Raw genomic sequence first — 24,407 nt, 5'->3', positions numbered from 1 at the left:
GATAAAACAGAACATAAAGAGAATTTCTCTTCCGAATACACAACCCTCTTCATCCTGTGAAACAGGTATGGCAAGGCAAACACTGGTCACTAAATGCAAGGAAATGAATAAATGACAAATCAGGAAAAAGATATGAACATAAAAAAAAGGGAGAAACAGAATGCACAGAGCTATCGAGTGAGTAACAAAAACACTTATTTTTGTCAACTGGTGCTCTTTATTCTTTCCTGTTTACTCTTCTCCCCAAGAGAAAGCACCACTTGCGAGCAAGCGAGTGTGCGTCTCCTTCAAAGGGAATACATTAAAAAAGGCATCAGGGTAAGGGGAGAGGAGGAAGTCTGTGCATGTGTTTTTACTTTTTTATTAATCTTTTTCGCTCTCTCACCTGAGTAAGACCTGTGGTAATGAAAACTGACGCACCAGAGCCGGGTGGGGACAACGACTCCCTAGGGTAGCTAGGGCAGGGCTGCTCGGGTACCTGCCATAGTAATGAGAACCTGGTCAAAGCCACACCCGTCACCTCAGGAGGATAAGAAAGAAGAGCATATTCCAGCCCACATCCCCAAAATCCACCTCAAGAAAAGCATTTGTTAGCTACAAATAAAAATGACAACTTAAATGTTGCAGACAAAACAAACAGTATGTTCAGTACAAAATCATTAATATTAGATACAAAAATTAATAAGCACTTACATACAAACACAAAAAAATAAGTGGTACATAAGATACACATAAATTTAACATATTAAACATGTGACAAGGTTAAAACATATAAAAAAAAGTAAATTAATACACGGAAGAGACGCAACAGAAAGAAAGCATAAATCTACGCTGCATAGTAGCTTATGTCACATCCAAAAATATTAAAAGGAAAGAAGTCTTCACGGCAATGCCATGCGACCTCTTCGAATCCAAGGCGTGGCTGTGAGACCAAGTGCTAAATTTTAGTGTCTAAACCTTAAAGCATTAAAAGAATTCATTCCACAAATACTATTAACCGGTGAGAAAATCAAAATTGGTTTCAATATCCAACATGAAGTCTTGTCTTTGAAAGGATATCTATCTATCTATCTATCTATCTATCTATCTATATATATATATATATATATATATATATATATATATATATATATATATATATATATATATATATATATATAGATCTGGAATTATAAAATTTATTTCTATAAGGCTTTATGGCTACCAAAAATGCAAAAGATGCTTGGTTGCCAATATGAATAGACGGACATCATTGTGTGGCATTCAAATTCAATGGCAAAATAACTCTCGTAACATCATCATGACAAGTGTCTTAGACTAAAGAAAACATGTTATTTTTCTATAACTAAAACAAATTCCAAAGCTGAGAAATATAAACTAAGAGCAAAAATGTTTCGTACTGGTCCAAAAAAACTATCCTGCTGAGCCATTGTTTTACTCGAGAAGTTTCCTATACCATTAATCATCTCACAAAACCCAAAATAATGTGATTTGTTACGATGTTATGAAGTTTTAATGTCTATTCACAATGAACCATAACAAATGATGTTAACTGGGAGTTCCTCAATCAAGCCTATGGAACTGATACCAGAAGACGATCCTCTAATATGAAAGCTCGTTAAATGAAACTGACTTAATTTCTTACAGATTATAGACGGAACTGGATATCATTTGTTCATGCCTTACCCAATACCAACGACTGGGTTTTGTTGATCCCCAATAAGTACATTACATAAGAAATTAATTTAAATATCGAAAACGAAAGAATGCACGGAAGATTCAGATGGGAGATACAAAAATTCCCAATCTAAGTCTACGGGTAGCGCTACCCGCGTTTGACTTACCCATCACTTAGTCATGCTGTGCAGTATATGGAATACTATACTGTATACTGTACATTATAGGCAGGAGAGGAATATGGGGCAGCCATTTAAAGAAAGGAGGGAAGGAAAGTGATACAGACGCCATGAACCTCACCATCTCGGTACACTTTCCTGAGACAGATGAACAAACACTATCTTAGGAAGAAAACCACCTGATTATTTTCAAAGTAGTTTATACTTTTCATCAGAACAGTATAAACACATATATCCAGTAAAATGTTATACAATACATAATACTGTGAATAGTGCAACGAGCTAATATATACATATATATACATATATAGATTTAGACATATATATATATATATATATATATATATATATATAAATATACATACATATATATATATATATATATATATATATATATATATATATATATATATATATATACAATGAACTAGCAATACACTGCAAGACAAAAATATTCTTTTTTACATACAACGCATAAGAAGAGACACCTAATATATTTAATACATTCATCACAATCAGATGAATTTAATCAACAAACACAACCAAACGTGACCACTTGGAACTAAACATAGAAATGCACATCTAAGAAAAAATGACAACCCTTAAAAAAATGTCAAAAAGTAAAACAAAATATCTATAGAACAAAATGTTCTCATTGAAGAAAACACAGGTTACTTACAGATTCTGGGCGTGTCGAAGTAGCGTGGGCGGGGTAGTGTGCAAGGGTGTGGCAGCAGAGTGGGCGTGAGGGCGGGCGGGAGATGAGCCACGGGAGTTTGATCCAACTTCTTCACCAACTGCACCACCACCACCACCACTTACTCCTCCTCCTCCTCCTCCTCCCACTCCTCCACCCACCCGGCGAACACTACTGCCTGTAAACAAAGAATATTACTGAAAATTAACATACAAACATAGGTATCTCGGGTTCTCTAATTGAATACAAGAAAAACAGTGTCCTGTATAACTTGAAAAATTGTGTGTACTAAATCACACTGAAGCATCTAGCTACTATGTCAAAAACAAAATGATTAGAAATATTATCAATTATAAAAATAGTCGACTACAACGCCAAATAGTTCCTGAAGCCAGCCATAGGTATCCAAACACTGGAGGGTGATCAGCGCCGTTGTGTTTTATCATTTATTTTTATAATTTTTCTTAAATTTCCAACGTCGTCACTGGTTTTCACAGATTTCGAATAAACAAAAGAATTGTAAGAGACGTATTGCTAACTTTCACTTTATCCGATATTCTTTATTAGGCCCATAATATCGATAAGTCAGGAAATTATATATAAATCTGATTTTCATTTAATTATTTAATCGAGTCCATTTTTTTTTCAAATACAGTTTAATTTTAGCCATGACAACCCAATTCTTAAGAAGAGCAAGCAAACCTTCCATGAATTCCATGGCGATATCCATAAAAAATTATACCAAAATATAGACATATTAGTTGCAGCAAGTAAGATTTCATATATATATATATATATATATATATATATATATATATATATATATATATATATATATATATATATACAGTATATATATATATACATGTGTGTGTGAGTACCGTATATATATACAGGTATAAACTGGCATAGAAAGACCATATCATTTTATGCATCAGAAACTTGGAGCCTCACTAAAGCCTTAGAACATAAGCAAGTTACAACTCAAAAGCGTATGGAAAGAATAATAGTAAGATTAACACCAAGACAAAAAATAAGCAACATGGATAAAATAGCAAACTAAAGCAGAAGATATTTTAATAATATGTAAGAAAAAGAAATGGCCATGGAAGGGACATATAATGAGAATGACAGATAACAGATGGACATAAAGAATAAGAGAATGGGTCCCAGTATATTGGAAAAGAAGGGGAAGGATGAGTAAGACGATGGAATGACGAAATAAGAAATTTTGCAAGTATAAACATATATATATATATATATATATATATATATATATATATATATATATATATATATATATATATATATATATAACAAATGCTTCAGGCATGTCCTTTCACTAATGTCTGTTTGTGGTCTTTCTATGCCAGTTTATACTTGCAAAATTTCTTATTTCGTCATATATATATATATATATATATATATATATATATATATATATATATATATAAATATATATATATATACTTCGTGATTTCACTTATATGCAATACCTATTAAATAAAGAATCGAGTATTCCCGATAAATATATTACGGCACGATTATTTCAAATTGCGCGCCCTCCTTTGCACTGTTTGCTCCACGCCACTTTCCACTCCCTCCACCTAGGTCATTCCAGCCCTCGCTGTACACTATGTATCCATTTACTGTGGTAAACACAGATATATTCAAAATAAACCGGATTTTGATTAAACAAGTGTTTCACTAACTGTATCCAGTCCTGGGTGCCATAGCCCCTGTACCAAAGTTTTCCACTGTCTTTGGTTAGAGATCTCTTGCTTGAGGGTACACTCGGGGAAACTATTTTATCTTGTTTCTCTCCCATTTGTTATTTTGAAGTATTTATCCTCTTGTTATTTTGAGGTATTTATCCTCTTGTTATTTTCAAGTTTTTAGTTTATATATGAAATATTTATTTTAAAGTTATTATTGCTCTTAAACTTCTCTAGTAGTTTTTCCTTATTTCCTTTCCTCAATAGGCTATTTTCCCTGTTAGAGCCCTTGGGCTTATAGCCTCCTGCTTTTCCTACTAAGATTGTAGCTTATCAAGTAATAATAATAATAAGAAGAAGAAGAAGAAGAAGAAGAAGAAGAAGAAGAAGAAGAAGAAGAAGAAGAAGAAGAAGAAGAAGAAGAAGAAGAAGAATGTAATATTCACATTTTAGGATCGTATTTGTAAATATATAACACAGACCGAATTATAATATTTTCCTTTGTTTATGTTTATTTCCAAATCAACAGATTAAGGGAGGCAAAGTAGAAGGTTTACAAGTGGGTGTGACTAGGGGTCGATGGATCGCTAAAAAAATCCTCAAGAAAAGTAAATTGTACACAATGGGATGTAATGACGGTACTGCCCTTCAACAAAGGATCTCACCCGAGCTCTATCATATTTTTATTAACAGGGGATATATCCTTGGCTATTCTTTATATTCATTTACAAAGAATCTAACCTCAGCCAGTCTGAATTTTCATTCTCAAGTATCTCTCTTTGGCGGATCTATATTTGCATTCACAACGAGGAATCTAACCTTGGCTCTTTGTATTTACATTCACAAAGGATCTAACCTTGGCCAGTGTGCATTTTCATTCTCAAGAATCTCTCTTTGGCTGATCTGTATTTTCATTCACAAAAGGAATCTACCCTTGGCTCTCCTGTATTCACATTCACAAAGGAACTAACCTCGGCCAGTCTGCATTTTCATTCACAATTATCTCTCTTTGGCTGATTTGTATTTTCATTCACAACTAGGAATCTAACCTTGACTCTTCTGTATTTACATTCACAAAGGATCTAACCTTGGCTCGTCTGCATTTTCCTTCTCAATTATCTCTCTTTGGCAGATCTGTATTTGCCTTCACAACGAGGAATCTAACCTTGGCTCTTCTGTATTTACATTCACAAAGGATCTAACCTTGGCTCGTCTGCATTTTCCTTCTCAATTATCTCTCTTTGGCAGATCTGTATTTGCCTTCACAACGAGGAATCTAACCTTGACTCTTCTGTATTTACATTCACAAAGGATCTAACCTTGGCTCGTCTGCATTTTCCTTCTCAATTATCTCTCTTTGGCAGATCTGTATTTGCCTTCACAACGAGGAATCTAACCTTGACTCTTCTGTATTTACATTCACAAAGGATCTAACCTTGGCTCGTCTGCATTTTCCTTCTCAATTATCTCTCTTTGGCAGATCTGTATTTGCCTTCACAACGAGGAATCTAACCTTGACTCTTCTGTATTTACATTCACAAAGGATCTAACCTCGGCTCGTCTGCATTTTCCTTCTCAATTATCTCTCTTTGGCAGATCTGTATTTGCCTTCACAACGAGGAATCTAACCTTGACTCTTCTGTATTTACATTCACAAAGGATCTAACCTTGGCTCGTCTGCATTTTCCTTCTCAATTATCTCTCTTTGGCAGATCTGTATTTGCCTTCACAACGAGGAATCTAACCTTGACTCTTCTGTATTTACATTCACAAAGGATCTAACCTCGGCTCGTCTGCCTTTTCCTTCTCAATTATCTCTCTTTGGCAGATCTGTATTTGCCTTCACAACGAGGAATCTAACCTTGACTCTTCTGTATTTACATTCACAAAGGATCTAACCTTGGCTCGTCTGCATTTTCCTTCTCAATTATCTCTTCTGTATTTACATTCACAAAGGATCTAACCTCGGCTCGTCTGCATTTTCCTTCTCAATTATCTCTCTTTGGCAGATCTGTATTTGCCTTCACAACGAGGAATCTAACCTTGACTCTTCTGTATTTACATTCACAAAGGATCTAACCTCGGCTCGTCTGCATTTTCCTTCTCAATTATCTTTCTTTGGCAGATCTGTATTTGCATTCACAACGAGGAATCTAACCTTGGCTCTTCTGTATTTACATTCACAAAGGATCTAACCTCGGCTCGTCTGCATTTTCATTCTCAATTATCTCTCTTTGGCAGATCTATATTTGCATTCACAACGAGGAATCTAACCTTGGCTCTCCTGTATTTACATTCACAAAGGATCTAACCTCGGCTCGTCTGCATTTTCCTTCTCAATTATCTCTCTTTGGCAGATCTGTATTTGCATTCACAACGAGGAATCTAACCTTGACTCTTCTGTATTTACATTCACAAAGGATCTAACCTTGACTCTTCTGTATTTACATTCACAAAGGATCTAACCTTGACTCTTCTGTATTTACATTCACAAAGGATCTAACCTCGGCTCGTCTGCATTTTCATTCTCAATTATCTCTCTTTGGCGGTTCTATATTTGCATTCACAACGAGGAATCTAACCTTGGCTCTTCTGTATTTACATTCACAAAGGATCTAACCTCGGCTCGTCTGCATTTTCATTCTCAATTATCTCTCTTTGGCGGATCTATATTTGCATTCACAACGAGGAATCTAACCTTGGCTCTTCTGTATTTACATTCACAAAGGATCTAACCTCGGCTCGTCTGCATTTTCATTCTCAATTATCTCTCTTTGGCGGATCTATATTTGCATTCACAACGAGGAATCTAACCTTGACTCTTCTGTATTTACATTCACAAAGGATCTAACCTCGGCTCGTCTGCATTTTCATTCTCAATTATCTCTCTTTGGCGGATCTATATTTGCATTCACAACGAGGAATCTAACCTTGGCTCTTCTGTATTTACATTCACAAAGGATCTAACCTCGGCTCGTCTGCATTTTCATTCTCAATTATCTCTCTTTGGCGGTTCTATATTTGCATTCACAACGAGGAATCTAACCTTGGCTCTTCTGTATTTACATTCACAAAGGATCTAACCTCGGCTCGTCTGCCTTTTCCTTCTCAATTATCTCTCTTTGGCAGATCTGTATTTGCCTTCACAACGAGGAATCTAACCTTGACTCTTCTGTATTTACATTCACAAAGGATCTAACCTTGGCTCGTCTGCATTTTCCTTCTCAATTATCTCTTCTGTATTTACATTCACAAAGGATCTAACCTCGGCTCGTCTGCATTTTCCTTCTCAATTATCTCTCTTTGGCAGATCTGTATTTGCCTTCACAACGAGGAATCTAACCTTGACTCTTCTGTATTTACATTCACAAAGGATCTAACCTCGGCTCGTCTGCATTTTCCTTCTCAATTATCTTTCTTTGGCAGATCTGTATTTGCATTCACAACGAGGAATCTAACCTTGGCTCTTCTGTATTTACATTCACAAAGGATCTAACCTCGGCTCGTCTGCATTTTCATTCTCAATTATCTCTCTTTGGCAGATCTATATTTGCATTCACAACGAGGAATCTAACCTTGGCTCTCCTGTATTTACATTCACAAAGGATCTAACCTCGGCTCGTCTGCATTTTCCTTCTCAATTATCTCTCTTTGGCAGATCTGTATTTGCATTCACAACGAGGAATCTAACCTTGACTCTTCTGTATTTACATTCACAAAGGATCTAACCTTGACTCTTCTGTATTTACATTCACAAAGGATCTAACCTTGACTCTTCTGTATTTACATTCACAAAGGATCTAACCTCGGCTCGTCTGCATTTTCATTCTCAATTATCTCTCTTTGGCGGATCTATATTTGCATTCACAACGAGGAATCTAACCTTGGCTCTTCTGTATTTACATTCACAAAGGATCTAACCTCGGCTCGTCTGCATTTTCATTCTCAATTATCTCTCTTTGGCGGTTCTATATTTGCATTCACAACGAGGAATCTAACCTTGGCTCTTCTGTATTTACATTCACAAAGGATCTAACATCGGCTCGTCTGCATTTTCATTCTCAATTATCTCTCTTTGGCGGATCTATATTTGCATTCACAACGAGGAATCTAACCTTGGCTCTCCTGTATTCACATTCACAAAGGATCTAACCTCGGCTCGTCTGCATTTTGATTCACAATTATCTCTCTTTGGCGGATCTATATTTGCATTCACAACGAGGAATTTAACCTTGGCTTTTCTGTTTTTACATTCACAAAGGATCTAACCTCGGCTCGTCTGCATTTTCATTCTCAATTATCTCTCTTTGGCAGATCTGTATTTGCATTCACAACGAGGAATCTAACCTTGACTCTTCTGTATTTACATTCACAAAGGATCTAACCTCGGCTCCTCTGCCTTTTCCTTCTCAATTATCTCTCTTTGGCAGATCTGTATTTGCATTCACAACGAGGAATCTAACCTTGACTCTTCTGTATTTACATTCACAAAGGATCTAACCTTGGCTCGTCTGCATTTTCCTTCTCAATTATCTCTCTTTGGCAGATCTGTATTTGCCTTCACAACGAGGAATCTAACCTTGACTCTTCTGTATTTACATTCACAAAGGATCTAACCTCGGCTCGTCTGCCTTTTCCTTCTCAATTATCTCCCTTTGGCTGATCTATATTTGCATTCACAACGAGGAATCTAACCTTGGCTCTTCTGTATTTACATTCACAAAGGATCTAACCTCGGCTCGTCTGCCTTTTCCTTCTCAATTATCTCTCTTTGGCAGATCTGTATTTGCCTTCACAACGAGGAATCTAACCTTGACTCTTCTGTATTTACATTCACAAAGGATCTAACCTTGGCTCGTCTGCATTTTCCTTCTCAATAATCTCTCTTTGGCAGATCTGTATTTGCCTTCACAACGAGGAATCTAACCTTGACTCTTCTGTATTTACATTCACAAAGGATCTAACCTTGGCTCGTCTGCATTTTCCTTCTCAATTATATCTCTTTGGCAGATCTGTATTTGCATTCACAACGAGGAATCTAACCTTGACTCTTCTGTATTTACATTCACAAAGGATCTAACCTTGGCTCGTCTGCATTTTCCTTCTCAATTATCTCTCTTTGGCAGATCTGTATTTGCCTTCACAACGAGGAATCTAACCTTGACTCTTCTGTATTTACATTCACAAAGGATCTAACCTTGGCTCGTCTGCATTTTCCTTCTCAATTATCTCTCTTTGGCAGATCTGTATTTGCATTCACAACGAGGAATCTAACCTTGGCTCTTCTGTATTTACATTCACAAAGGATCTAACCTCGGCTCGTCTGCATTTTCATTCTCAATTATCTCTCTTTGGCAGATCTATATTTGCATTCACAACGAGGAATCTAACCTTGGCTCTCCTGTATTCACATTCACAAAGGATCTAACCTCGGCTCGTCTGCATTTTCCTTCTCAATTATCTCTCTTTGGCAGATCTGTATTTGCATTCACAACGAGGAATCTAACCTTGGCTCTTCTGTATTTACATTCACAAAGGATCTAACCTTGGCTCGTCTGCATTTTCCTTCTCAATTATCTCTCTTTGGCAGATCTGTATTTGCATTCACAACGAGGAATCTAACCTTGGCTCTCCTGTATTTACATTCACAAAGGATCTAACCTCGGCTCGTCTGCATTTTCCTTCTCAATTATCTCTCTTTGGCAGATCTGTATTTGCATTCACAACAAGGAATCTAACCTTGACTCTTCTGTATTTACATTCACAAAGGATCTAACCTTGGCTCGTCTGCATTTTCCTTCTCAATTATCTCTCTTTGGCAGATCTGTATTTGCCTTCACAACGAGGAATCTAACCTTGACTCTTCTGTATTTACATTCACAAAGGAACTAACCTTGGCTCGTCTGCATTTTCCTTCTCAAGTATCTCTCTTTGGCGGATCTATATTTGCATTCACAACGAGGAATCTAACCTTGGCTCTTTGTATTTACATTCACAAAGGATCTAACCTTGGCCATGGTGCATTTTCATTCTCAAGAATCTCTCTTTGGCTGATCTGTATTTTCATTCACAAAAAGAATCTACCCTTGGCTCTCCTGTATTCACATTCACAAAGGAACTAACCTCGGCCAGTCTGCATTTTCATTCACAATTATCTCTCTTTGGCTGATTTGTATTTTCATTCACAACGAAGAATCTAACCTTGACTCTTCTGTATTTACATTCACAAAGGATCTAACCTTGGCTCGTCTGCATTTTCCTTCTCAATTATCTCTCTTTGGCAGATCTGTATTTGCCTTCACAACGTAATTACATTCACAAAGGATCTAACCTCGGCTCGTCTGCATTTTCCTTCTCAATTATCTCTCTTTGGCAGATCTGTATTTGCCTTCACAACGAGGAATCTAACCTTGACTCTTCTGTATTTACATTCACAAAGGATCTAACCTCGGCTCGTCTGCATTTTCCTTCTCAATTATCTCTCTTTGGCAGATCTGTATTTGCCTTCACAACGAGGAATCTAACCTTGACTCTTCTGTATTTACATTCACAAAGGATCTAACCTCGGCTCGTCTGCATTTTCCTTCTCAATTATCTCTCTTTGGCAGATCTGTATTTGCCTTCACAACGAGGAATCTAACCTTGACTCTTCTGTATTTACATTCACAAAGGATCTAACCTTGGCTCGTCTGCATTTTCCTTCTCAATTATCTCTCTTTGGCAGATCTGTATTTGCCTTCACAACGAGGAATCTAACCTTGACTCTTCTGTATTTACATTCACAAAGGATCTAACCTCGGCTCGTCTGCATTTTCCTTCTCAATTATCTCTTCTGTATTTACATTCACAAAGGATCTAACCTCGGCTCGTCTGCATTTTCCTTCTCAATTATCTCTCTTTGGCAGATCTGTATTTGCCTTCACAACGAGGAATCTAACCTTGACTCTTCTGTATTTACATTCACAAAGGATCTAACCTCGGCTCGTCTGCATTTTCCTTCTCAATTATCTCTTCTGTATTTACATTCACAAAGGATCTAACCTCGGCTCGTCTGCATTTTCCTTCTCAATTATCTCTCTTTGGCAGATCTGTATTTGCCTTCACAACGAGGAATCTAACCTTGACTCTTCTGTATTTACATTCACAAAGGATCTAACCTCGGCTCGTCTGCATTTTCCTTCTCAATTATCTCTCTTTGGCAGATCTGTATTTGCCTTCACAACGAGGAATCTAACCTTGGCTCTTCTGTATTTACATTCACAAAGGATCTAACCTCGGCTCGTCTGCATTTTCCTTCTCAATTATCTCTCTTTGGCAGATCTGTATTTGCCTTCACAACGAGGAATCTAACCTTGGCTCTTCTGTATTTACATTCACAAAGGATCTAACCTCGGCTCGTCTGCATTTTCCTTCTCAATTATCTCTCTTTGGCAGATCTGTATTTGCCTTCACAACGAGGAATCTAACCTTGGCTCTTCTGTATTTACATTCACAAAGGATCTAACCTCGGCTCGTCTGCATTTTCCTTCTCAATTATCTCTCTTTGGCAGATCTGTATTTGCCTTCACAACGAGGAATCTAACCTTGGCTCTTCTGTATTTACATTCACAAAGGATCTAACCTCGGCTCGTCTGCATTTTCCTTCTCAATTATCTCTCTTTGGCAGATCTGTATTTGCATTCACAACGAGGAATCTAACCTTGGCTCTCCTGTATTTACATTCACAAAGGATCTAACCTCGGCTCGTCTGCATTTTCCTTCTCAATTATCTCTCTTTGGCAGATCTGTATTTGCCTTCACAACGAGGAATCTAACCTTGGCTCTTCTGTATTTACATTCACAAAGGATCTAACCTCGGCTCGTCTGCATTTTCCTTCTCAATTATCTCTCTTTGGCAGATCTGTATTTGCCTTCACAACGAGGAATCTAACCTTGGCTCTTCTGTATTTACATTCACAAAGGATCTAACCTCGGCTCGTCTGCATTTTCCTTCTCAATTATCTCTCTTTGGCGGATCTATATTTGCATTCACAACGAGGAATCTAACCTTGGCTCTTCTGTATTTACATTCACAAAGGATCTAACCTCGGCTCGTCTGCATTTTCATTCTCAATTATCTCTCTTTGGCGGATCTATATTTGCATTCACAACGAGGAATTTAACCTTGGCTTTTCTGTATTCACATTCACAAAGGATCTAACCTCGGCTCGTCTGCATTTTCATTCTCAATTATCTCTCTTTGGCGGATCTGTATTTGCATTCACAACGAGGAATTTAACCTTGGCTTTGTGCATTTTCCTTCTCAATTATCTCTCTTTGGCAGATCTGTATTTGCCTTCACAACGAGGAATCTAACCTTGACTCTTCTGTATTTACATTCACAAAGGATCTAACCTCGGCTCGTCTGCATTTTCCTTCTCAATTATCTCTCTTTGGCAGATCTGTATTTGCCTTCACAACGAGGAATCTAACCTTGACTCTTCTGTATTTACATTCACAAAGGATCTAACCTTGGCTCGTCTGCATTTTCCTTCTCAATTATCTCTCTTTGGCAGATCTGTATTTGCATTCACAACGAGGAATCTAACCTTGGCTCTTCTGTATTTACATTCACAAAGGATCTAACCTCAGCTCGTCTGCATTTTTATTCTCAATTATCTCTCTTTGGCAGATCTATATTTGCATTCACAACGAGGAATCTAACCTTGGCTCTCCTGTATTCACATTCACAAAGGATCTAACCTCGGCTCGTCTGCATTTTCCTTCTCAATTATCTCTCTTTGGCAGATCTGTATTTGCATTCACAACGAGGAATCTAACCTTGGCTCTTCTGTATTTACATTCACAAAGGATCTAACCTCGGCTCGTCTGCATTTTCATTCTCAATTATCTCTCTTTGGCAGATCTATATTTGCATTCACAACGAGGAATCTAACCTTGGCTCTCCTGTATTTACATTCACAAAGGATCTAACCTCGGCTCGTCTGCATTTTCCTTCTCAATTATCTCTCTTTGGCAGATCTGTATTTGCATTCATAACGAGGAATCTAACCTTGACTCTTCTGTATTTACATTCACAAAGGATCTAACCTTGGCTCGTCTGCATTTTCCTTCTCAATTATCTCTCTTTGGCAGATCTGTATTTGCCTTCACAACGAGGAATCTAACCTTGACTCTTCTGTATTTACATTCACAAAGGAACTAACCTTGGCTCGTCTGCATTTTCCTTCTCAATTATCTCTCTTTGGCAGATCTGTATTTGCATTCACAACGAGGAATCTAACCTTGGCTCTTCTGTATTTACATTCACAAAGGATCTAACCTCGGCTCGTCTGCATTTTCATTCTCAATTATCTCTCTTTGGCGGATCTATATTTGCATTCACAACGAGGAATCTAACCTTGGCTCTTCTGTATTTACATTCACAAAGGATCTAACCTCGGCTCGTCTGCATTTTCATTCTCAATTATCTCTCTTTGGCGGATCTATATTTGCATTCACAACGAGGAATCTAACCTTGGCTCTCCTGTATTCACATTCACAAAGGATCTAACCTCGGCTCGTCTGCATTTTCATTCACAATTATCTCTCTTTGGCGGATCTATATTTGCATTCACAACGAGGAATTTAACCTTGGCTTTTCTGTTTTTACATTCACAAAGGATCTAACCTCGGCTCGTCTGCATTTTCATTCTCAATTATCTCTCTTTGGCGGATCTATATTTGCATTCAATCGAGGAATCTAACCTTGGCTCTTCTGTATTTACATTCACAAAGGATCTAACCTCGGCTCGTCTGCATTTTCATTCTCAATTATCTCTCTTTGGCGGATCTATATTTGCATTCACAACGAGGAATCTAACCTTGGCTCTTCTGTATTTACATTCACAAAGGATCTAACCTCGGCTCGTCTGCATTTTCATTCTCAATTATCTCTCTTTGGCGGATCTATATTTGCATTCACAACGAGGAATCTAACCTTGGCTCTTCTGTATTTACATTCACAAAGGATCTAACCTCGGCTCGTCTGCATTTTCATTCTCAATTATCTCTCTTTGGCAGATCTATATTTGCATTCACAAAGAGGAATCTAACCTTGGCTCTCCTGTATTCACATTCACAAAGGATCTAACCTTGGCCAGTCTGAATTTTCATTCACAATTATCTCCCTTTGGCAGATCTATATTTGCATTCACAACGAGGAATCTAACCTTGTCCCTTCTGTATTTACATTCACAAAGGATCTAACCTTGGCTCGTCTGCATTTTCATTCTCAATCATCTCTCTTTGGCAGATCTATATTTGCATTCACAACGAGGAATCTAACCTTGGCTCTCCTGTATTCACATTCACAAAGGATCTAACCTTGGCTCTTCTGTATTTACATTCACAAAGGATCTAACCTCGGCCAGTCTGCACTTTCAATCTCAAGAATTTCTCTTTGCCTGATCTGTATTTTCATTCCCTACGAGGAATCTAACCTTGGCTCTCCTGTATTCACATTCACAAAGGATCTAACCTTGGCTCTTCTGTATTTACATTCACAAAGGATCTAACCTCGGCCAGTCTGCATTTTCATTCTCAAGAATCTCTCTTTGGCTGATCTGTATTTTCATTCCCTACGAGGAATCTAACCTTGGCTCTCCTGTATTCACATTCACAAAGGATCTAACCTTGACTCGTCTGCATTTTCATTCTTAATTATCTCTCTTTGGCAGATCTATATTTGCATTCACAACGAGGAATCTAACCTTGGCTCTTCTGTATTTACATTCACAAAGGATCTAACCTTGGCTCGTCTGCATTTTCATTCACAATTATCTCTCTTTGGCGGATCTATATTTGCATTCACAACGAGGAATATAATCTTGGCTCTTTTGCATTTACATTCACAAAGGATCTAACCTTGGCTCGTCTGCATTTTCATTCTCAATTATCTATCTTTGGCGGATCTATATTTGCATTCACAACGAGGAATCTAACCTTGGCTCTCCTGTATTTACATTCACAAAGGATCTAACCTCGGCCAGTCTGCATTTTCATTCACGATTATCTCTCTTTGGCGGATCTATATTTGCATTCACAACGAGGAATCTAACCTTGGCTCTCCTGTATTCACATTCACAAAGGACGTAACCTCGGCTCGTCGGCATTTTCATTCTCAATTATCTTTCTTTGGCTGATCTGTATTTTCATTCACAACGAGGAATCTAACTTTGGCTCTCCTGTATTCACATTCACAAAGGATCTAACCTCGGCTCGACGGCATTTTCATTCTCAATTATCTTTCTTTGGCTGATCTTTATTTTCATTCACAACGAAGAATCTAACTTTGGCTCTCCTGTATTCACATTCACAAAGGATCTAACCTCGGCCCGTCTGCATTTTCTTCTCATTTATCTTTCTTTGGCTGATCTGTATTTTCATTCACAATGAGGAATCTAACTTTGGCTCTCCTGTATTCACATTCACAAAGGATGTAACCTCGGCTCGTCGGCATTTTCATTCTCAATTATCTTTCTTTGGCTGATCTGTAGTTTCATTCACTACGAGGAATCTAACTCTGGCTCTCCTGTATTCACATTCACAAAGGATGTAACCTTGGCTCGTCGGCATTTTCATTCTCAATTATCTTTCTTTGGCTGATCTGTATTTTCATTCACAATGAGGAATCTAACTTTGGCTCTCCTGTATTCACATTCACAAAGGATGTAACCTCGGCTCGTCGGCATTTTCATTCTCAATTATCTTTCTTTGGCTGATCTGTATTTTCATTCACTACGAGGAATCTAACTTTGGCTCTCCTGTATTCACATTCACAAAGGATGTAACCTTGGCTCGTCGGCATTTTCATTCTCAATTATCTTTCTTTGGCTGATCTGTATTTTCATTCACTACGAGGAATCTAACTTTGGCTCTCCTGTATTCACATTCACAAAGGATGTAACCTCGGCTCGTCGGCATTTTCATTCTCAATTATCTTTCTTTGGCTGATCTGTATTTTCATTCACTACGAGGAATCTAACTTTGGCTCTCCTGTATTCACATTCACAAAGGATGTAACCTCGGCTCGTCGGCATTTTCATTCTCAATCATCTTTCTTTGGCTGATCTGTAGTTTCATTCACTACGAGGAATCTAACTCTGGCTCTCCTGTATTCACATTCACAAAGGATGTAACTTTGGCTCTCCTGTATTCACATTCACAAAGGACGTAACCTCGGCTCGTCGGCATTTTCATTCTCAATTATCTTTCTTTGGCTGATCTGTATTTTCATTCACAACGAGGAATCTAACTTTGGCTCTCCTGTATTCACATTCACAAAGGACGTAACCTCGGCTCGTCGGCATTTTCATTCTCAATTATCTTTCTTTGGCTGATCTGTATTTTCATTCACAACGAGGAATCTAACTTTGGCTCTCCTGTATTCACATTCACAAAGGATCTAACCTTGGCTCGTCGGCATTTTCATTCACAATTATCTTTCTTTGGCTGATCTGTATTTTCATTCACAACGAGGAATCTAACTTTGGCTCTCCTGTATTCACATTCACAAAGGATCTAACCTTGGCTTGTCGGCATTTTCTTCTCATTTATCTTTCTTTGGCTGATCTGTATTTTCATTCACTACGAGGAATCTAACTTTGGCTCTCCTGTATTCACATTCACAAAGGATGTAACCTCGGCTCGTCGGCATTTTCATTCTCAATTATCTTTCTTTGGCTGATCTGTATTTTCATTCACTACGAGGAATCTAACTTTGGCTCTCCTGTATTCACATTCACAAAGGATGTAACCTCGGCTCGTCGGCATTTTCATTCTCAATTATCTTTCTTTGGCTGATCTGTATTTTCATTCACAACGAGGAATCTTACTTTGGCTCTCCTGTATTCACATTCACAAAGGATGTAACCTTGGCTCGTCTGCATTTTCATTCTCAATTATCTTTCTTTGGCTGATCTGTATTTGCATTCACAACGAGGAATCTAACTTTGGCTCTCCTGTATTCACATTCACAAAGGATGTAACCTTGGCCAGTCTGAATTTTCATTCACAATTATCTCCCTTTGGCAGATCTATATTTGCATTCACAACGAGGAATCTAACCTTGACTCTTCTGTATTTACATTCACAAAGGATCTAACCTTGGCTCGTCTGCATTTTCATTCTCAAGAATCTCTCCTTGGCAGATCTATATTTGCATTCACAACGAGGAATCTAACCTTGACTCTTCTGTATTTACATTCACAAAGGATCTAACCTTGGCTCGTCTGCATTTTCATTCTCAAGAATCTCTCTTTGGCAGATCTATATTTGCATTCACAACGAGGAATCTAACCTTGACTCTTCTGTATTTACATTCACAAAGGATCTAACCTTGGCTCGTCTGCATTTTCATTCTCAAGAATCTCTCCTTGGCAGATCTATATTTGCATTCACAACGAGGAATCTAACCTTGACTCTTCTGTATTTACATTCACAAAGGATCTAACCTTGGCTCGTCTGCATTTTCATTCTCAAGAATCTCTCCTTGGCAGATCTATATTTGCATTCACAACGAGGAATCTAACCTTGACTCTTCTGTATTTACATTCACAAAGGATCTAACCTTGGCTCGTCTGCATTTTCATTCTCAAGAATCTCTCTTTGGCAGATCTATATTTGCATTCACAACGAGGAATCTAACCTTGACTCTTCTGTATTTACATTCACAAAGGATCTAACCTTGGCTCGTCTGCATTTTCATTCTCAAGAATCTCTCCTTGGCAGATCTATATTTGCATTCACAACGAGGAATCTAACCTTGACTCTTCTGTATTTACATTCACAAAGGATCTAACCTTGGCTCGTCTGCATTTTCATTCTCAAGAATCTCTCCTTGGCAGATCTATATTTGCATTCACAACGAGGAATCTAACCTTGACTCTTCTGTATTTACATTCACAAAGGATCTAACCTTGGGTCGTCTGCATTTTCATTCTCAATTATCTTTCTTTGGCTGATCTGTATTTTCATTCACAACGAGGAATCTAACTTTGGCTCTCCTGTATTCACATTCACAAAGGATGTAACCTTGGCCAGTCTGAATTTTCATTCACAATTATCTCCCTTTGGCAGATCTATATTTGCATTCACAACGAGGAATCTAACCTTGACTCTTCTGTATTTACATTCACAAAGGATCTAACCTTGGCTCGTCTGCATTTTCATTCTCAAGAATCTCTCTTTGGCAGATCTATATTTGCATTCACAACGAGGAATCTAACCTTGACTCTTCTGTATTTACATTCACAAAGGATCTAACCTTGGCTCGTCTGCATTTTCATTCTCAAGAATCTCTCCTTGGCAGATCTATATTTGCATTCACAACGAGGAATCTAACCTTGACTCTTCTGTATTTACATTCACAAAGGATCTAACCTTGGCTCGTCTGCATTTTCATTCTCAAGAAGCTCTCTTTGGCAGATCTATATTTGCATTCACAACGAGGAATCTAACCTTGGCTTGCCTGCATTTTCTTCTCATTTATCGCTCTTTGGCTGATCTGTATTTTCATTCACAACGAGGAATCTAACCTTGGCTCTCTTGTATTCACATTCACAAAAGATGTAACCTTGGCTCGTCGGCATTTTCATTCTCAATTATCTTTCTTTGGCTGATCTGTATTTTCATTCACTACGAGGGATCTAACCTTGTCTCTTCTGTATTTACATTTAAATCGAGGGATCAAACTTTGGCCCTTTTGTATTTTCATTCACCACAAGGGATCTAACTTTGCCTCCTCTGTATTTTCATTCACACATTGAAGTATCTAACCCTTTTTTTTTTCTTTTTGAGATTGCCTGGCCCTTACAGCCAGGCACAGTCTCTTGCACACTTGCCGCTCGTAGCTCAAACTGTATTTTCATACACCATGAGGGATCTAACTTTGGCCCTTCTTTATTCTCATTAACCACGAGTGATCTAATTTTGGCTCGTCTGTATTTTCATTCACCACGAGTGATCTAACGTTGGGTCTTCTGTATTTTCATCCACCATGTGGGATCTAACTTTGGCTCTTCTGTATATTCCCTCATCATGAGGGATCTAACTTTGGCTCTTCTGTATTTTCATTCAATGGGGGATCTAAGTTTGGTTCTTCTGTATTTTCATTCACCACAGGGGATCCTACTTTGGCTCTTCTGTATTTTCATGCACCACGAGGGATCTAACTTTGTTTTTTCTGCATTTTCATTCACAATGAGGGATCTATCTTTGGCTCATCTTTATTTTCCTTCGCCACAAGGGATCTAACTTTGGCTCTTCCTTATTTTCATTCACCACGAGGGATCTAATTTTGGCCCTTCTGTATTTCAATTCACAACTAGGGATCTACCTTTGGCTCTTCTGTATTTTCATTTACCAAGAGGGATCTAACTTTGGCTCTTCTGTATTTTCATTTACCAAGTGGGATCTACCTCTGGCTCGTCTGTATTTTCATTTACCAAGAGGGATCTAACTTGGCTCTTCTGTATTTTCATTTACCAAGAGGGATCTAACTTTGGCTCTTCTGTATTTTCATTTACCAAGAGGGATCTAACTTTGGCTCTTCTGTATTTTATTTACCAAGAGGGATCTACCTCTGGCTCGTCTGTATTTTCATTTACCAAGAGGGTAGATATCTAACTTTGGCTCTTCTGTATTTTCATTTACCAAGAGGGATCTAACTTTGGCTCTTCTGTATTTTATTTACCAAGAGGGATCTACCTCTGGCTCGTCTGTATTTTCATTTACCAAGAGGGATCTAACTTTGGCTCTTCTGTATTTTATTTACCAAGAGGGATCTACCTTTGGCTCTTCTGTATTTTCATTTACCAAGAGGGATCTACCTCTGGCTCGTCTGTATTTTCATTTACCAAGAGGGTAGATATCTAACTTTGGCTCTTCTGTATTTTCATTTACCAAGAGGGATCTAACTTTGGCTCTTCTGTATTTTATTTACCAAGAGGGATCTACCTTTGGCTCTTCTGTATTTTCATTTACCAAGAGGGATCTACCTCTGGCTCGTCTGTATTTTCATTTACCAAGAGGGTAGATATCTAACTTTGGCTCTTCTTTATTTTCATTTACCAAGAGGGATCTAACTTTGGCTCTCCTGTATTTTATTCACCAAGAGGGATCTACCTTTGGCTCTTCTGTATTTTCATTTACCAAGAGGGATCTACCTTTGGCTCTTCTGTATTTTCATTTACCAAGAGGGATCTACCTCTGGCTCGTCTGTATTTTCATTTACCAAGAGGGTAGATATCTAACTTTGGCTCTTCTGTATTTTCATTTACCAAGAGGGATCTAACTTCGGCTCTTCTGTATTTTCATTTGCGACAAGGGATCTTACACTTGATCCTTTGGTCTTTACTGATACAAATATACCTCATATTTAATGAGCGCTTCCAATTGTTCCTTATTGTCCTTATTCTAGTTATTCTAGATTTTTTTTTCTTTTTCAAATTTTATACTTTATGCTCCTTTCATTGCTGTTTTTCTTATTTTAATAACATCATTTTAAGTTGCTTTATTTCTATCATGTATGATTTATATATTTCTTCTTACAGTCGTTAACAACTCCCCTGCTCTTAACTTAAAATCAACGTTTGTTCTCATCTCCTTTAATTGGGCAATCTTGTCCATTCAACCTGATTTTTACTTTCTCCTTTTTAACTTCTGTTTACAGCACATCAAATGTGTGCTATTAATTTTGTACCTAATCTAATTCTCTTATTTTCCAAAGTAACAGTACCGATAAAGATTTATCTGTCGTTTTTATCAAATCTTTTTATCTCAGATCAGTCAGATCCCCTTAAGCTTGCTAATCCTAAGATTTCCCTTTTATATAATTCACAATCTCATTAGTTTTTTCCTACAATAAAGATGAATTACCCGTGTTGTTGTACGGGACTGAGGGCACGGAAAGAATCGTTAGCGAGTAGTAGGTTGGCAAGGGCACCAGCCACCTGTTTAGATACTACTGCTAGAGAGTTATGGGGTCCTTTGACTGGCCAGACAGTATTATATTGGATCCTTCTCTCTGGTTACAGTTCACTTTCCCTTTGCCTACACATACACGGAATAGTCTGGCATACTCTTTACAGATTCTCCTCTGCCCTCATACACCTGACAACAATGAGGTTACCAAACAATTATTCTTCTCTCAAGGGGTTAACTACTGCACTGTAATTGTTCTGTGGCTACTTTCGATCAGAAAATGAATTATTGTTCATTATTCAGGCAAATATCCAGAATTAATTTTCGTATTTCAAAAATAGAAACATTGAATTCACTACATTCTTTTGATAACATATATGACATGCCTAAGAAAGTTAGTCATAATATAATAGGGTCCTCTCGACTTGGAAACTAGAAACAGATATAGGGTATGAATGCTGGGTATCAATAATAAGGATACTTTGTATGACTTCATGAGAATACGATCCGTCTCAGATATTATAAAAAAAAAAAAGCAAAGGAATCCCACTCCCTAACAATTCAATGTAAGTTGGACATGTTTCATCTATCAGAAAATTGCTTGACAATTAAATACTTTTCTCCAGTTCCTGAAAAAATTCCATTACAAAAACGCCGTAAGAAATATTTATCCGGAAGTTTTCATCATCCTAATACTGCTAATAATATCAATAATGTTTATGATGTAATGTAATAGGCTATGTCCAGTATACTGTAAACCTTAGAAGTGCTAAAGAACATTTAGACTGTCTCAAAGGTCAATTAAATCCAGTACCCGATGCATTTTAACCTGCTATATCCTTCATTTTGTTATATCCATTACAGAAAAATTACTGACATTTTCAGCTCTACAAAAATGCAATGCCACCAATTAGCACGACCAATATGAGCATCAGTTATACGGTCCCTCCAAAAAGTTGGATATCTGGATTTACACACAACGTAATTGCCCTTTCTCACATTTGCGCGAGTCATAACTTCCTTCAAAGATCTATGAAATTTTGATAAGCATACGAGATTGACACCAGGACCGCTCCCACAGTGATGGTACAGCTTAACTATTTCAATACTTGATTAACATCTAATTAACTCAATTCTACAGTACCAGTACTAGAGCATATTTTTCGTTTTAGGATATATTTATGCTCTCCTTTTACCATAATACTGGTATGTCAGTTAACAGATATTTTATGGGCACATACTAAAAAATATCTTCTTTCCCCCAAAAAGAGGCAAGCATAACCCCCTCCCCCCTTCAAACTAACACACGCTCTCTCTCTCTCTCTCTCTCTCTCTCTCTCTCTCTCTCTCTCTCTCTCTCTCTCTCTCTCTCTCTCTCTCTCTCTCTCATCATTAGTATCTCTACAGGGTAGAAGGGCTAACCCCCATATCCCCTTTCCCTCCGGAAAAGCCAATTCCTTCTCGTCCCTCTTTTCAGACCGCTGTACTATTGATTCCAGTTGCAGTGACATTTCGGAGATGGGAGGCAGGAGAGGAAGACTGAACCTTCACACTTATCGGAAATTCTCGGATTTCTAATATCGAGAGTGTTAATCTACCCACCTTTAATCACAAATGGAAGTTAATGCAAGTTAAAAATTGAATGAGGGGAGAATAATCATATCAACAAATCTAACACCGACATACGGACAGTGCCTGGTGTAAATTTCAACATAACTTTCGCTTTACAGTAAAGCATAACCTACTCAAGATCGAATTATATCTATGAATTTTGGCCATATAGCTCTAGCTCTAAAGTGCCTGGCCCCATTTAATAAACTCACATGAAGTATAACAAATATAAGCGACACGAGGGAAAACTCCTTAGAATTCCCAATGTGTTTTAATGAGAATTAAAAACAAAAATTCATACTGGCAAACATAAGACATCATTCTTAAAACATCAAGGTACAAACAGCAATTCTCGAAAAAAGAAAAATTTTCCATGTTACATAAATCACAATCAAAAGTGATCGATATTTTCAAAACTAGCAACAATCAATTCCACAAGCGGCTTGAGCAATATCTTTTTAAGTGCCAACAATCATTTAAGCTAAAGACGAAAAGTAACATTAGTTGGTAACCAGGACAAAAGTTTTTACATTACGAACACTAACATCTGCTAGTCACCAGGACAACATTTTTAACACTAGCAACACTAACATCTGTTAGTCATCAGAACATAATTTTCTACATTAGCATCTGTTAGTGATCAAGAAAAAACTTTTTAACACTAGCAACACTAACATCTTCTAGTCACCAGGAAAACATTTTTAACACTAGCAACACTAACATCTGCTAGTGACCAGTATAACATTTTAACACTAGCAACACTATAACATCTACTAGTCACCAGGAAAACATTATTAACACGAGCAACACTAACACCTGCTAGTGACCAGAACAACATTTCTAACACTAGCAACATTAACATCTGCTAGTGACTAGGACAAAATTTTAATACTATCAGCAGTTAATAACTGCTAGTGACCAGGACAACCTTTCTAACACTAGCAACATTAACATCCGCTAGTGATCAAGACAACATTTCTAACACTAGCAACACTAACATTTGCTAGTCACCAGGACACCATTTCTAACACTAGCAACACTAACATGTGATAGTCACCGGGACAACATTTTAACACTAGCACCTGCTATTCACCAGGATAATAATTTTAACACTAGCAAAACTACCATTTGCTAGCGACCATGACAACATTTCTAACACTAGCAACACTAACATCTGCTAGTAACCAGGACAACATTTCTAACACTAGCAACATTAACATGTGATAGTCACCGGGACTACATTTCTAACACTAGCAACACTAACATCTGCTAGTAACCAGGACAACATTTCTAACACTTGCAACATTAACATGTGATAGTCACCGGGACTACATTTTAACGCTAGCAGTACTTAAGATCAGCTAGTGGCCAGGAAAACCTTTTATCACTAGTACCTGCTATTTACCCGGATAATAATTTTAACACTAGCAAAACTACCATCTGCTAGCGACTAAGACAACATTTAACACTAGCAACACTAACATCTGCTAATAACCACGACAACATTTTCAACACTAGCAATAACATCTGCAAGTGACCAGGAAAACATTTTAACACTAGCGGCAC

General features: G+C 37.6%; 1 protein-coding gene across 4 annotated transcripts in view; it reads right to left on the bottom strand.

Moving 5' to 3' along the window:
* The window catches only part of Dmtn (transmembrane and coiled-coil domain 2 protein Dmtn), a 662,916-nt gene that overhangs the window by 222,158 nt on the left and 416,351 nt on the right, over nt 1-24,407 (bottom strand). For 3 of the 4 annotated variants that reach the window (XM_068392641.1, XM_068392643.1, XM_068392642.1), the window contains exons 3-4: nt 2,536-2,731; nt 386-478 (exon numbers count right to left, since the gene is read on the bottom strand). In XM_068392641.1, coding sequence (XP_068248742.1) covers nt 386-478; nt 2,536-2,731 — 289 coding nt within the window. The remainder of the gene's footprint in view (nt 1-385; nt 479-2,535; nt 2,732-24,407) is intronic. The other variant, XM_068392644.1, reaches the window with a different exon arrangement.

Source organism: Palaemon carinicauda, chromosome 18 (genome assembly GCF_036898095.1).
Source record: "Palaemon carinicauda isolate YSFRI2023 chromosome 18, ASM3689809v2, whole genome shotgun sequence".
NCBI classification, from domain to species: domain Eukaryota; kingdom Metazoa; phylum Arthropoda; class Malacostraca; order Decapoda; family Palaemonidae; genus Palaemon; species Palaemon carinicauda.
Note: the sequence above shows the minus strand (reverse complement) of the source record. Positions and strands in the feature narration are given on the sequence as shown.